The sequence below is a fragment of the Myotis nattereri genome, assembly GCF_964212035.1.
Source record: "Myotis nattereri genome assembly, chromosome: 20".
In the NCBI taxonomy this organism is placed as follows: Eukaryota; Metazoa; Chordata; class Mammalia; order Chiroptera; family Vespertilionidae; genus Myotis; species Myotis nattereri.
The window spans coordinates 4618375-4634164 of NC_138096.1; the positions used below are offsets into that span (position 1 = coordinate 4618375).

Sequence of the window (15790 nt, forward strand, 5' to 3'; positions counted from 1 at the left end):
ACAGCGTGAACGAAAATTAACCTCTAGATTCTATCAGCAGGGTAAGTATCCTTGAGAAAACACATGCATCTACAGTGTCTTTTAAACAAGGACGTTTTGAAGTCTAAACATAAAGATTCCAGTAAAATACCCAGGGGCTCAGACTTGTTTGGAAAAGTCAAGGCAGGGTCTGCTGCCTTTGGCAAGGTTCCCCTAGAGGTCTCCGACCTTTCAGAGAATCCTCCTTACAGACTTTCCAACTAAGTCCCATGCTTCCCCACATCTAAACTAGCTAACAAAGGAGGTAGGAAAGCTACAAGCTAGCAAGGAGATCTTAAGCTTTTTAGATAATGGCTATTAAATATATGATCTGCATGGAAACCACTGTCTGATATTAACAACCTCCTAGGATCATTGCCATCTGAAAGAATACTTCCATAGATAGGACTTCAGTAAGGATTTGGTCTAAAATCTGAAAATTAATGTAATCTACTTTAGAGTTTAATTATAGATTTTTATTTTTTTATTTTTTTTTTAAATATATTTTATTGATTTTTTACAGAGAGGAAGGGAGAGAGATAGAGAGTTAGAAACACCGATGGGAGAGAAACATCGATCAGCCACCCCCTGCACATCTCCCACTGGGGATGTGCCCGCAACCCAGGCACATGCCCTTGACCGGAATCGAACCTGGGACCCCTCAGTCCGCAGGCCGACGCTCTATCCACTGAGCCAAACCAGTTTCGGCAGATTTTTAGATAGAACATATTGTTACAAAGTGGTATTACAAGCTATTAAACTGTATCTCCTCTTTAAATAAGATTTTTGTTTTGCTATGATGATCTTTATTAGCAGATTTTACACTATGTCTCTTACATGAACTATTTAAACACTTGCCCTATGCACGGGAGTGGGGGTAATCGTTACCGAAAGATGAAGGTGCCAGTGAGGGGCTCAGCCCACACTTGGATCATCAGCGCCTTGGATCCCAATGAAACCAGGTGAATGCAGCCTCCCTCTATGAGCCTCTCACCAGGATGTGCGTGCTCTGCACCTTCTGGCCCGTCGTTCTCTATGAAAGAAAGATGTTAGAATGATCTGTAAAGCAGTTGATAAAAACTGAGTGGAAAGTGAATTTAAAAATATACAAAGCATGCTTGTTTATTTGTAGTAAATTATTTACCCACAATGGCCTGTTTTAAACAATAGAATTTCCAAAGTTTAGATGTTAATTAACTCCAAAAAAGCACCAGGAGTGAAGTAGTAAATGAGTGCATTAAGAGTTACTTAATTTTTTTTTTCTAGTTACCATATATTTTAAAACATTTAATGACTTCTAATGCTAAGTGAAGTAAGCCAGTCACAGAAAGACAAATATCCTGTGATCTCCCTTATATGTGGAATCTAATGAACAAAATAAACTGACCAACAAAATAGAAACAGAGGCCTGAATACATGGAACAGACTGATGGCTGTCGGAGGGGAGGGTGGATGAAAGAAGGTGGAAGATTAGCCAAAGAACATATACCCATAGCCCGTGGGCACAGACCACACACAGTGTGGTGATGGCCAGCGGAAAGGGGGGGAGAGGAAGGGGCTGGGTGGAGGTAAACAAAGGTAGGGAAAATGGGGATATCTGTAGTAGTGTCATCAATAAAGAATATAAAAAGAATAATAAAATATATGATAACTGAAGACAAATTGCAGGAATGATTTGACCAACCGTGATGTCACCACAGTAAACTACTACAATCTGAGCCACGATTCTTTTATGAATGGGATGGGCTAACATCAGGAGACGCCCTAATCCAGGAATGGCACCAGGGAAGAGGCAGGAAATGGGGCTGGTGACCTCCACAGCAGCAGTATGTGTGGTGTGTGCCCTCCCCCTCCCACATGGGCACACACACACACACTCACAGAAAAGTACAGGAGAAAATGAAGTTTTTAAGGCTGTCTGACAACTCCGGCTATGGTAAGTCAGGACCTGCCATTACTAAGGCATTTAAGGAGAATAACATGTTAAGAGCAAGTTAGAACATGGCTATATTCTTACTGTCAACCAAAATCGCCACCCGAAAAAGCTGAGTATAACAGATAACACAGTCGCCATACCTGCTCCCTCAAAACTACTATCTCGTAAACTTAACGACTTCTTTCTTTTCCTGATCTTCCTTCGATTTTCTGTGCAACTCTCGGCTTCATGGATGCACTCCACGTTGAACCACAGTGAGACGCTGAACCCCTCCGAGAGATGCGGCCAGCAGTTCTGGCCCAGCAGGGGCAGGTGCACGGGGGCCACGTGCCAGGAGGACAGTAGCTGCTGGGGAACGCTGTCCACTTCCTTCCTGCTCCTTGACACACGTGCTCTTCTCCACAAGCCCATGGCCTTACTGCTGAGAATCCCAGGACACTTTGGTGATGAAACACCATTGCTTAAATTCAGAGTGTGTAGGAAAGGGAAGGTCAGATACTGTAAAGGGCTCACAGCAACATCACTTTCAACAATTTTCAGAATACCCAGGAGAAGAATTTCCTAGAGAAAAAGAAAAACAAATAAAACGTTACAATAACGTTACAAGGAACATAATAATCCTGAAATTCAGGTTACGAATGAACAAACATACCCATACACATATCAACGCAGGAGCTGCCCCCTGGTGGTCAGTGCGCTCCCATAGGGAGAGCATCATAGAAGCCCGGCTCACAGATGGTGAGTGCAGCGGCAGGGACAGGAGCCTCTCCCACCTCTGTGGCAGCGCTAAGGATGCCACCCGAGGGCTCCCAGACTGTGAGAGGGCACAGGCCGGGCTGCGGGACACCCCCCCCCCCTCGAGTGCATGAATTTCGTGCACCGGGCCTCTAGCAATAAAATAATTGGGAACTTCACAAATAACAACACAGAGTTGACTATATAATTAGCACAACGAAAGAGAGGGCTTAGTGATTTTCAAATGCGTTTTAAAATATTCTATTAAATATCAGCGGCAAAAAAGAAATTGTGGCATATTTACTGTACAAGGAGCTTTCTCCAGAAATATTCTCAAAAGAAGGGTTAGCTCTTCTGAACATGTTCTTGAGCTCATCAAAGATACCAACAGATCCACCAGTCCTTTCTGGCACGCTGAGATAAAGACAGACAGAGGGGAAAGTTAAGGCCAAATGCACAGCTAATTAAAGAAACGAATAAACAATTTCACTGAAAAAGAGAAAATACTATTGTCACATTTTAAATGGATTATAAACAACCTAATAACCCAAACAGTTGCTGAAGAAATAAAATATGATTAAATACAAACTAACCAACTGACAAAAAAAAACCAAGAAAATCACTTTCCTTAATGATTGGTTAGCTCCAAGTCAAGTAAAGGTATTATTTAAAGAAGCATAAAAAGGTGATGGGATTAAGGAAAACACACACATAAAAACCCTCATAGGCAGAGAAAACAGTATGGTGATTACAGAGAAAAAGGAGGGTAGGAGGAGGTAAAAGAGTGTAAAGGGGGGTTAAATGGTGACAGGAGACTGGGCTTGGGGTGGTGAACACACAATACAATATACAGCTGATGTATTACAGAATTATACTCCTGAGACCTATGCAATTTTTATTAACCAATGTCACCCCAATTGATAAGATTTAAAATTAATTAAATTTTTAAAAGCATAAATCAATACAGTATATGTTAAGTGACTACCATAAAGTAGTCTTCTCATTTTGAACATGTTTAAATTATAATTTTCACTTTCTAAATATAAAATTAGATAACATAACTAAAAGTAGAAATATTGAAGATTATAAACACACTTAAATATCACAAACAATTACTTTGAACATTTGTTTTATTCCATTATGGGGTTTAGCATAAATTATGGTCGGTTATACACAAATTCGTAGAACTTTTAATAGCTAATATTTGTAGCACACATTACAGCAGGGGTCCTCAAACTTTTTAAACAGGGGGCCAGTTCACTGTCCCTCAGACCGTTGGAGGGCCGGACTATAGTTTTAAAAAAAACTATGAATAAATTCCTATGCACACTGCACATATTTTGAAGTAAAAAAACAAAATGGGAACAAATACAATATTTGTATTTGCATGTGGCCCGCGGGCCGTAGTTTGAGGACCCCTGCATTACAGTGTTCAAAGTATATTTACAGGCATTATCTCAGGTGATCCACAACGCCACCCCCCCAAGAAAGTCCTACACATTAAATACCATCTCGATTTGAGACCAGATAAAAGAGCCCTGCGGAGAAGCCTGAGGACAGAGCCGTGGGGAAGCCCATTCAGCAGAAGCACTGAGGCTGGGCCATGCCTACTGCGCGAGGTGGGTCCGAGGAACAAAAGAGATGATGCATATAAACTACTTTTGAATCCATAGAGCACTATGCCAATGGAAGCCCTTGTTATCAACGCTGTATCTCACATCACAACAAAATACTTTCAAAACTATTGTTTTAAAACGTAACATTTCAACGCACCTTGAAAATCAGAATCAGCCTGTGTTAAAATACTCAAGAACCCTCCTAAAAGATTTTTCACAGTTCCCTGAAGATTAAAAAACAAAACATAATAAATTAAATTTCTTACCTCATTAAAGCATGAAACAATTGTAATGAATAAATTATTTGAATGTTTACTGTATATACATATATAAATATTTAAAATGACTAAAAAGAAGGCTATGTGTAGGATTATACACAATTTTCATTTTATTTTTCATACTGCTTTTATTTTCTACTTTTTCAAAACAATGACCAAACATTAAAATTAAATACAATTTAAAAAATATTACCCATTCTCAGAAATATAATAGGAGGCATTATTAGTTAGCCAATGACATCATTAATTTCTTATGCTACTTTAGAGAACTATGGAATAGAAGATTTTTAGAACACCACTAGTAGCTAAAAAACACGGACAAGGTATCATAAAGGATAAGTAATCATCTCAGGTAATTTTCAGACAAGTTGGGTTATAAATAAGGAAATGAGTATATGGGGCACAAGTGGGATAAGTACTGGTCTCATTTAACTAAATACATCTTTTACCTGTTGAATGAGTAGAAAAATATTCTTTTCTTTCTGCCTGATGATTTTCAAAAAACTCTCAAATACGTGGGCAAGCACATCAAGTTTGGCTTTACTAGTAGAAAGCAAATTTAATTCCAGCATGCAAATCTCAGGATAGATTATTTCTCCCTGAGTGAGGTTTTCAAGTAAGTCATTTGGACTGCTTAATGCAATGAAACCTTCTGCTTCAGGCTTTACGTCTACCCCTGAAAGGGGAAAAGAAAAGATTATTTTCATTCCCTAAACACTGACTAGGTATTTCAAATCTCATTCATCATTTGAAAGTTGTAGTGGTGAAGGTGCTGTGTATAAGATGTTCACAAAACCTTTTCCTACAACGTGCCTTTTTATTACGGCAAATATCCTGAGTAATCACGTCCTATGGATACTTTTTTTAAAAAATTTTTTTAAAAATATATTTTATTGATTTTTTTACAGAGAGGAAGGGAGAGGGATAGAGAGCCAGAAACATCGATGAGAGAGAGACATCGATCAGCTGCCTCCTACACACCCTGTACTGGGGATGTGACCGAAACCAAGGTACATGCCCTTGACCGGAATCAAACCTGGGACCCTTCAGTCCGCAGGCCGACGCTCCATCCACTGAGCCAAACCGGTCAGGGCGTCTTATGGATACTTTGAAGATAAATGAGTAGCCTTCAAAGTAATTTTGATCTTCAACAGAACTACAAATATTCTCAACAGCAAGTTTCACAGACATGTAAGTGATACAGATTTAACACATTCCCCTGACGTACTGAAAAAAAAAAATACTACCCCAAACTTTCTGACCCCCCAAAACCTGACTCACAGGGCACTTCTTTCTTTGCCTGCCCCCATCTCTGAAAATGGTAGGCTTGGCTGTAGGTTGGAGAAATTCTGTACTTTTTCTTCTTCGTAAGTGAGAAACACATAGACACTGTCTCACTAGATAATACATTCCGGGAAGTTTAACTTACATGCTCTTAAAAGAGACACTGTGCCCTTAAACAGTGTCCATACAGGTAAGAATTTTATAAATTTCTAGCTAGGTCAGAATTCCTTAAATTAACATCTAGTTAGCAAACTTACAAAAAGGAAGCAATCTGTCATTATAAAATCATGACTGTACTCTGATAAAACCAACACCATTAAACCAATGTTTTTCAAAAGCACCTGCTTGGGGGGTGGGGGAGGGGAACTGGAGGAAGATGGTGAAAGATACAAACTTCCAGTTAGAAGATCAATGAGCACTAGGGACGTATGTGCGACACGGTGACTAAGGTTAACCTGCTGTGTGACACGTAGGAAAGTTGTGAAGAGGGTAGATCTTCAGAGTTCTCAACACAAAGAGAAATTTTTTTCTTGTTACCGTGTCTATAGGAGATGATGGATATTGACCAAACCTATGTGGTAATCATTTCACAATATACGTAAATCAAACCATCAAGTGGTTTATCTAAACTTATATAGTGATATATGTCAATCATATCTCAATAAAACTGGAAAAGAAGCAAAAATAGAGTTTAATAAATCAAGTTAGCTATATGTATATGTATACACAGGAGTTGGCAAAAAGTAGATTTACAGTCATGAGTATGCAAAAGAGTTTATTCTAGTATTGTTATTTATTATCTATTAACCTATTTTTCCTACCCCTCTACATATACACGCACATATCCCTTCAATTTGTTTTTTAGTTCTTTCCACTCCATGTTTGGTAAAAACAAACAAAACAACCTGCTATGGCCCATCAGGTCCTTCTCCATGCTACTGACTGTCTTTTTCACTGGAATATATGTGAAAGCAGGCACTTGCTCTCCCCTGTATTCCTAGGTCAACGTCTGTGACAACAGATCTACCTCGGTGTTTCCAATCGCAGACACAAACAAGTGCCAGAATTCATGGTGAAGACCCAATGAAATGATGATGCAACGCGCTTCTTAAATTGTAAGGCAATACCGATTGTAAAGTAATGTTATTACAAACCATTTTGCTAATTAATAATCTGACTTGCAAATCGAATCACAAGTACTTCCTGATATTTTACCATCATCCTGGGCTTCACTGTCCTCAGAATTGCTCTCACTGTCTGCTTCATAACCTTCTTCTTCCACCAGAAGTTTAAAACCACAACATGAGGTATCCTCCGCTTCTTCTGAAAACGCTCCAGGTTGGGATGAGAATTCTTCTTCAGACTGAGGACTCTGCAAGATGGGTGCGATTAAAAGGCAAAAAGTGTAACATCTGCTCACCTTTAGGAATATAATATTTATTATGCAGCTGTCATTTTAAGAACAGTTTCAGTATTTCCTTTAAGAAAAAAAAATCCTATGAATTGATATTTACCACTGTGAGTTATGAAATTCACGCAGCACAATTTCTCAGACAACTTGACTAACCTCAACCATGCGTGGGAGGTCACTCTAGCACAGAGGTTCTCAACCTGTGGGTCGCGACCCCTTTGGCGGTCGAATGACCCTTTCACAGGGGTCACCTAAGACCATCCTGCATATCAGATATTTACATTACGATTCATAACAGTAGCAACATTACAGTGATGAAGTAGCAACGAAAATAATTTTATGGTTGGGTCACAACATGAGGAACTGTATTTAAAGGGCCAGAAGGTTGAGAACCACTGCTCTAGCAGATTAAGCTAGGGTCATCTCAGTTTCACCGAAAACTAAGCCTAACAAATTACATTCAAGTTATATAATGGAAATGACTAAAAACCACAATGAGGTGAAATTATACTTCTTACAACTTAATGCTAGTAAAATGTCTTCTATTTTTACACATCTGTTCATGGAACTCACCAACTCCGGGCCATGTGCTCTAACCACATTCACCCATGAAGTCCCATCCCACACTCTTCTGCTTCTGCTGTCCCCCCCTCCCCCGCGACAGCACGACTGCATGTTACTCGTACCTTCTCAGTCACAGCATCACTGTGTTCAAACTCTGCCGCGTGATTCCCCAGCGCAACTCGGAGCAGGGCATCGAATAAAGGTTTTGCCAATTCCGTCTCAATCACCTTTGATCGGGAAAGATGGTCTCTCATTTCAAACAATATATTTTCCACAGACAAGTTCTAAGGTAAAATAAAAGAGACTAAAAATATTAATAAAATGCTTCAAGAAAAAAATGAAAGTGACAGATAAGTTAATAATAAACTAGAGGCCCGATGCACGAAATTCGTGCAAGGTGCTCGGCCCTCGCAGCCCTGGCTTCGTCTGGAAGTCATCCAGAAGGACGTCCGGAAGGTCATTCGACTGTCCAGTCTAATTAGCATATTATGCTTTTATTATTATAGATAGAAAGGCAGTCCATTTATCTGCAGTTTATATGAAAGTAAAATGACTATATGAATACCCTTACATAAACATTGACTGTTACAATTAATAACAGTTTTATTTACTAAATGCTTTACTTACCTTATATGGTTTTGAATTTCACTGTATCATAATTAATTATATCACAAAATGATGAGTGGAAAGTTCAGGTTGATTAACCATCTCTAGACTTTATAAATTCCTTGAGACTCTAAGAAGCACTTATACTCTCATCCTTTTCTTTCCCCTTTTACTCCTGTCCTTGAAAGGAACTCTACCTTAAGGAGTTTTCAATCCCACGTGAGGCACAGACACATACAGACAAGCTGTGATGGCGACCACACTAGAGCCATAAACAAAGTCCTCTGAGAACAGAAAGAGAGCAGGTGCCGGGAGGCCTGGGAAGATGCCCAGAGGAGGGCTGGAGGAGGCAAACGATGGAGAACCCATAGGAGCAGCAGGCACACAGAGAGAGGAGACGTGCCGGTCGAGGAGCACGCACGGAAGGACAGAGCCATGACACAGAATGGCGTCTTAGTAGAGGTCAGCTCGGCATGGCTGTGGCCCCCGGTGACGGATGGCAGGAAGTGAGGCCAAACAGGGAAGAGGAAGCGAGACTGTGAGGGGCTTTGTAGCCACACTAAGGGGCTTTGTAGCCACACTAAGGGGCGTGGGTTGTAATTGGGAGCAACGAGGGAGCATCGGGACGCTTGGACAGGAGCAACATGGAGGCAGCAGGAGAGGTGGCAGATGGAACAGTGAGGGTGGCGAGTCAGGGAAGAAGGGACCTGCCACGTTCGAAGGTTCCTTAGGAGCAGGGCCTGAAACTGGGGTTCCTTCTGTGTTGAGAAGTGCTAGCAGGAGGAAAGCAGAATATGCAAGGGGAAGAACCCAGGCAAAGAAGGTTCGGAATAAAGGTCCAGACCCCACCTCATCGAGGGAAAGCTCTGGAGCCTGGATGCCCACAGGGCTTGTCCCCACCGGAGAGCAGCGCACAAGCCATGCAAGAACTCGGAAACACGTCATTGTCACTCAGCCCCGGCTTACTGCCTACCTAATGCCTTTTAGCTGGGAACTGTGTCGCATGTGGGTTTTGCATGTGACAAAGCTTAAACTGTGAGTTTCCTGAGGACAAGGACTGGTCCTGTGCTCCTGTGTCCTCCCCAGCACCTGGCACAGGGGTGCTAAGCACACAGGCGCTTCTCAAAACTTAGAACTTTAGAAAGTACACATCACATGACAGCCACGTCATTACCTGGCCGGGTGGCTCCAATTCCGCCCGGTGCTGACTAGCTCTGGTGCCGTGCAGACAGATGGCCAGAAGGGCTTCCAGCAGTCGGATGCTCTGAAGTGAGGCATCACTTGCTCGACTTGCAGGCCCCTTTGCTTCCTCAGGAGCAGCTCCAGCAGCGGGAATCGGATCTCCGTTTGTGGAAGCAGCACGTGACTCTGATGCACCTACACTGCGAGCAATCCCCTTTGGACCGCCCGGGCCGGACGGGGTGGGGGCGCTTCTCACAGCCGAGGAGCCTGAGTCCTCCTCCACAGCAACCTCCGCATGGGCAGTTCTCAGTGGCTCCTGGTCCTCCTTCTTCCCGTGCTCCTCGTCGGGACCCCGGAACAGCCTCTGGATGATCATGAAGATCAGCTTATGGCACACCCGGACCCCGCCAAGCCTGCAGAGCTGCTTCTGGAAAGCTGGGCTCAGCATGTAGATCCAGCGACACATGGACCAGATGTCGGCCGCCTGGTGCATGCGCTCGGGGGGCGGCAAGACCAGGCTCTCCAGAGGCAGGCAGGGCAGCTCCTGGCACAGGGGCTCGCTGGCCGTGCTGTCGTAGCCGGAGGTGTCCTCCGAATCAATGGCGGACTCCCCGTCGGAGTCGGCCTCTTTGCTGACACACAGGAACGCCACGCAGAGGAAGAGGTTGATCGTGTGGAGGTGGGCGTCGTGGGGGGCAGACTTGCGTCTCTTCGGGTGGGCTTCTCTGAGGCTGGCGTAGAACTTGCTGAGACTCTGAGGAGAGTCTGAAAACGCCTGCTGGCTGTGGACAGAGGTGCCTGCGTGGAAGGATGCCGGCTCCTTGGGTTCCCCATCTAGCCCATCAGTCCCTGGAATTGAAGAGTCTTTCTGTTGCTCCCCAAGGCTGATTATCAGAGTTTCAAATGCTTTTAGGGAATGACCTCGAATACCATCTAAGTAATTTAGTTCAATTATTTGACTTACTCCATTACAACTTAAAAACAAATCTCTTATTACCCTGTGAGAGAAAGAAACATACAAAAGGTTTACAGATAAACAGATCATTTATAAAAAGGTATATGTACTATTTGTTTATTTTAACCAAACTTAAAACTGGTTTTAATATTAAATATTTTTGGTGCATGCACTATTTAAATGTCATTGCTGCACGTGGCATACACTAAACAAACGCTACCAAATTTGATTAATCAATAATGTGGTTTAAGATCTAAGATGTGACCAGGATCTCGTTACTTTCTAATGATTCTCATATCCCTCTCCAAACACCAAATATATATCCTGTATAATAAAAGCCTAATATGCTAAGTCTCTGACCATTCATTCAACCGTTCGACCAGTGGCTATGATGCACACTGACCACCAGGAGGCAGACACTCTGATCCGTAGGTTAGCTTGCTGCTGGGGTCTGGCTGATGGGGACTGGGCAAGATGGGCCAGACATGCCCTGGAGCCATCCCATAGCCCCTCCCTGGCCCTGATCATGCACGTGAGGGGTCCCTAGGCCTGGCCTGAGCTCTCTTGAGATCTGGGACCCCTCGGGGGACATCAGAGAGCCGGTTTTGGCCTGATCCCGGCAGGCCAGGCCAAGGGACCCCACTGGTGCATGAATCCGTGCACCGGGCCTTGCACCGGGCCTCTTGAGGCCCGCTGCATGGATTGGTGCACCAGTGGGGGCTGGCCGGCCTGCCCCGATCAGGGCTGATTGGGCCAGGCTGGCTGGGGGGAGGGGCCATGGGCAGTTAGCCAATCGGCCCACCCCCGATTGGGGCGAGGGGTGGGGGGACAGGAAGAGGCCCATCAGACTCCAGTCAAGGGAACAATTTGCATATTAGCCTTTTATTATATAGAAAGATGTGGCTTCAATATTTAGAAAGAATGAATTATATGTGTCCCAAGTTAAATGAAGTAATTCAGGGAAGAATACTTTGCCCCAAATAGCAGATTGTATGTAAGTTCTAGATGCCCAAGCACCAGCACACTCAGTTGGACGCTCGGAAACAGGCAGACATCTGTGTGTCTCTTTGTTCCTCTGCCTGGGGCTCACTAAGGAAGAGCCCAACTACACATCTGCAGATCTCAGCTGTCTCAGGTGAGACTCAGGGTCTGCATCACTGGACCCCTGGCAATAGCTTTAATATAAATCCACGCAGCGAGCTGCCAGGTTGTCCACCAATACACCAATGAGTTACAAGCTTTCAAATCAAGTCAGTTCCATCGAATCAATGTCAGAATGCCAGGAATTTAAAAAAATGATTGTAAAGATAATGATGATACATGGGTTGTATTTTATTGTAAGTTTTTAAAAATGGTATATCTGAAAGGCCAGGCTACCTACCCGAAGCAAGCTTTATTTATAAAACTATTTTTTAAGTACCAGACTTGATCATCACAAAATCTGGAAAGCTCACTGGTGAAATTCTAAGTAATTTTCATTTTCTTCTTTTTTGCTTTTCTGTATTTTATAATTTGTCTTCATATATTGCTTAGGTAATAAATATAAATATGACATTTAAAAATAATAATCTCCTTAATTCTACTGCCTCGATAAATATCATTTTATATACATGCAAATTTTATACAGTTGGCGATATTTTGAATTCTGTATATCTCATCGATAAAATAGTATAAGTATTTTCTCATGTCCCAAAGTAATCTTTGTAAGCATTACTTTTAATGGTTAATAATATTCCCTAAAGTAAATATAAAACTATTAATTTAACCTTGCCCCTGCTATTGGATATGTGTTGTGTCCGTTTTCTCTCAAAAATATATTTAAAACTTTCTTTTCTTTTTTTTTTACCAAGAAATTAAAATCAATGGCTCTATCCTCTCCTATATAACCACCCAATAAAAAAATACATAAACTTAAAAATATTATCTGACACGGGATGGTAACTTACCTGTTGTTAAACTACAATGAAATCCTATGAAAGAATAAAGGGCCCAGATGACTCGAAAGCATACAATAGGAAAAATACACACACACACACACACACCCCCCCCGCAACCCCCCACACACACCTTGACTTCAGCAGGGACGGCAGCGTTTTTAAATAAACCTGAAGCACTTCGTGAGGCAAGCACTGGTTCTGACGGCCACACACGTGCGTCTGGGCTGGAGGAACGCCAGGGTGCTGGCAGTGACGGGCCAGTTCTACTCCTCTCTGGAGCACAGGGTTGAAGATGTAATTATACAATTTCCAGCGAACCACCACATTGCCTTTCTGCATTAAACTGCAAATGTGGTTTGCAATCTGCACGCTATGTAACCTGTCTTCTTCAAACACGAAATTCTGATACGCCTCTAAGGCATCCCATCTCCACAGCGAGTCCTCAGAGCCGCTGCTGGGCAGGATCCCGGGGCACCTGTAGGGACTGGGCAGGCCCCAGGAAGGCTCCTCGTCCCGCGCAGGCCCCTGCAGCGTTTCTTCTAATTTGGCCAGTTGATCCGAGTCAACGGTACAAATATTGCAAGCTGCCTTTTTCATTCGTGGGGGCATCTCGGCGCCTCCTAACTGATCTAAAATAAGTCTGCTTAGGACGTTCAGGATCTGCTGCTGGAAATTCTTCAGTGCCGGCAGCTGAAAAGCGTGGAGCAAAGGGACGATGACGGACTTGGGGTCCATGCAGCAGCACAGCCCGACGTCCTGGACGCCGGCCAGGACCTGCAGGCACGTGCTGCTCAGGGAGGCCTGCTGCAGCAGGCGCAGGCACTGGTGCGCGCACACGGCCAGGCAGCAGCACCGCTCGGGGTAGTGCACAGCGCCGTCCGGGGTCTCCTCGAAGGGGTTTTCGGAAACCTGGTTTTTAAAAGCCGAGACCAGGAGCCCCGAGAGATCTCGGTGGTGACGCATGAAGTGGGAATATTCACACCGCCTGTGCCTCTTCCTGGTGCACATGGACTGATGGAGCTGCTCCGACTTCACCTTTTTGACGGTGCTCATTATCTTCAGCACGCCGTTTATCAGGGCTCGCAGACGTTCGGAGGCCTCGGCAGGGACGCCGTCTCTTAAGATCAGCCACTCCATTTGCAGGACTGCTGTCTCGAACAAGTGGAAGCCATGGTGCTGGATGAACTCCTGAACCAGGTCCATGGCTTGGCTGAAGAAGAAGGGGTTTGAGGCTGCGCTGTGGAGGCAGCAGGTGAGGAGCTGCAGCACCCCTTCCAGAAGCTCGGGCAACAGGAGGGCTCGGTGCCGATAGCGGGAAAACACAAACCCTTCCCGCACCTCCTGCAGGGTCGTCTTCTGTCTTGGGGCAAAGGGGTCAGGCTGCTTTTCTAGGCAAGTTCTAATCTTTAAAGCTGCTCTGAGTAACTCGGTTAAATTCTTTTTGAGACTGTCCGGCATCGTCCCTGCAGCACTCACATCCACTGACATAAGATGCAACACTGTCCGGAAAAGCATCCGTTGGATCAAGGCCACTGGCTCTTCAGTCCAACCTGCAGCAACCACCTGGCTCTCCGCGTTGTCCCCGAGATCACAGCAGTCCCCAAAGCCTGCGAGGAACTCGGTCAGCGTGGGCACGACGCTGGCTGCCAGGGCAGAATTATGATTCAAGTTCATGTCAAACTTACAGACTTTCTCTAATAAAGATAACAGAACATGGCATAAGTCAAATGGAGAATTGCTCATGTGACTGATAATAGACAAGGCAGCTGGCTCACTTAAAATGTCCGTGTTTGCCTCCTGGGTTGGCATCATCTCTTGGAAACTTCCCGAAGCCATGGTCTCAGGGGGAGTCTGTTCTCTGGTTGACAAGCGGTTGGGGAGCGCTGCAAGCGCGCCTTCTTTAGAAGCCTGGGCTGCAAGAGGCTGCAGCTGGTGGGGCCGCCGGGGCCTTCTATCGTCTGAGTCGGTCTCTGAGCCCGAGGTGGAGAGCTGCGTCTTTCTTGCATCTCTTAGGGAACAGGCGTGGGTGGCCTTACGCTGTCGTCTGCTTTTCCCTTTTGCAGAAACCTGACCCGATGGAGCACTGCCTTCTAAATATAATTTTTCCTGAGCAGATCTTTGTGAACTTAAGTTCTTTTCTTTGGTCAGGATTATATCAACTGAGAACGGTAGATTAAAATCTAAGGAAACAAAAAAGGAAATTTTAGAATGCCTTAATATGTCTTCAAACTCAATTTGTACTTAGCACCCATTTTAGGAGTTTAACCTCAGTCCCCGGCCCTGGGCTGTTCTCCTTTAGCCATTATTATGTCCCTCGGTCACTTCCCCCCTCACTTATCTTTCTCATGATAAGTACCACAGGTGGTATTAGCTCAAAGGATACGAACTGATCTGAAAACAACAAAGGAGAACAGAATTGGAAAAATGAATCTAATTTAAAACCATAAGAGACTCTAGGCCAGTGGTTCTCAACCTTCCTAATGCCGCGACCCTTTAATACAGTTCCTCATGTTGTGGTGACCCCCAACATAAAATTATTTTTGTTGCTACTTCATAACTGAAATTTTGCTACTGTTATGAATCATAATGTAAATATCTGATATGCAGGATGTATTTTCATTGTTACAAATTGAACATAATTAAAGCATAATGATTAACCACAAAAACAATATGTAATTATCTAAGTGTTTCCCGATGGTCTTAGGCAACCCCTGTGAAAGGATCGATCGTTCAACCCCCAAAGGGGTCGCGACCCACAGGTTGAGAACCGCTGCTCTAGGCTATACATCACCACACTGTTCACGCCATTTTACAAGCCTCCTGCAATAGTGCAGTCAATTAAGATAGAGGGATTTATTATGTTCTCCAACATAGTCCAGTATCTAGGTTATTGCCCTGATGTAACTTAAGAACTTTACAATTTCCCCGAATTATTTCAAAATCATACAACAGATACCAAATGTTCTCTAAGACTGAAGTTAAAAGCGACCATCACGCAAAGTATTTCCGGAGAGTGCCACTGCAGTAAAAAAAGAAAGGGAAGGACATACCTGCGGCCCTTTCTTCCTCCACAGGAATCTTCCACACCAGCGGGAGGAGCGACAGCAGAAGAGTGAGGAGCTCCTCTCTGCATGTCAGCGCCTGGATTAGACATGGAAAACCCCTTCATGTTCCGAGGGCAGGAGGCTCATTAATTCCTAATACCTTGTCTTACTTTTAACCAAAAAATCCTTGCGCCTGAAAGATTGCATTTGAGAAGCTAAGAACC

The 15790-nt window shown here is 43.8% G+C and overlaps 1 protein-coding gene across 1 annotated transcript in view; it reads right to left on the minus strand.

The window, feature by feature from the left end:
• LYST (lysosomal trafficking regulator) overlaps window positions 1-15790 on the minus strand; it is a 75148-nt gene that overhangs the window by 47287 nt on the left and 12071 nt on the right. Inside the window, exons 3-12 of the mRNA XM_081114529.1 lie at window positions 15573-15663; window positions 12653-14702; window positions 9623-10628; window positions 7965-8126; window positions 7083-7239; window positions 5033-5259; window positions 4463-4529; window positions 2994-3103; window positions 2095-2515; window positions 907-1051 (exon numbers count right to left, since the gene is read on the minus strand). Of these exons, the coding sequence (XP_080970655.1) occupies window positions 907-1051; window positions 2095-2515; window positions 2994-3103; window positions 4463-4529; window positions 5033-5259; window positions 7083-7239; window positions 7965-8126; window positions 9623-10628; window positions 12653-14702; window positions 15573-15663 (4436 nt within the window). The remainder of the gene's footprint in view (window positions 1-906; window positions 1052-2094; window positions 2516-2993; window positions 3104-4462; window positions 4530-5032; window positions 5260-7082; window positions 7240-7964; window positions 8127-9622; window positions 10629-12652; window positions 14703-15572; window positions 15664-15790) is intronic.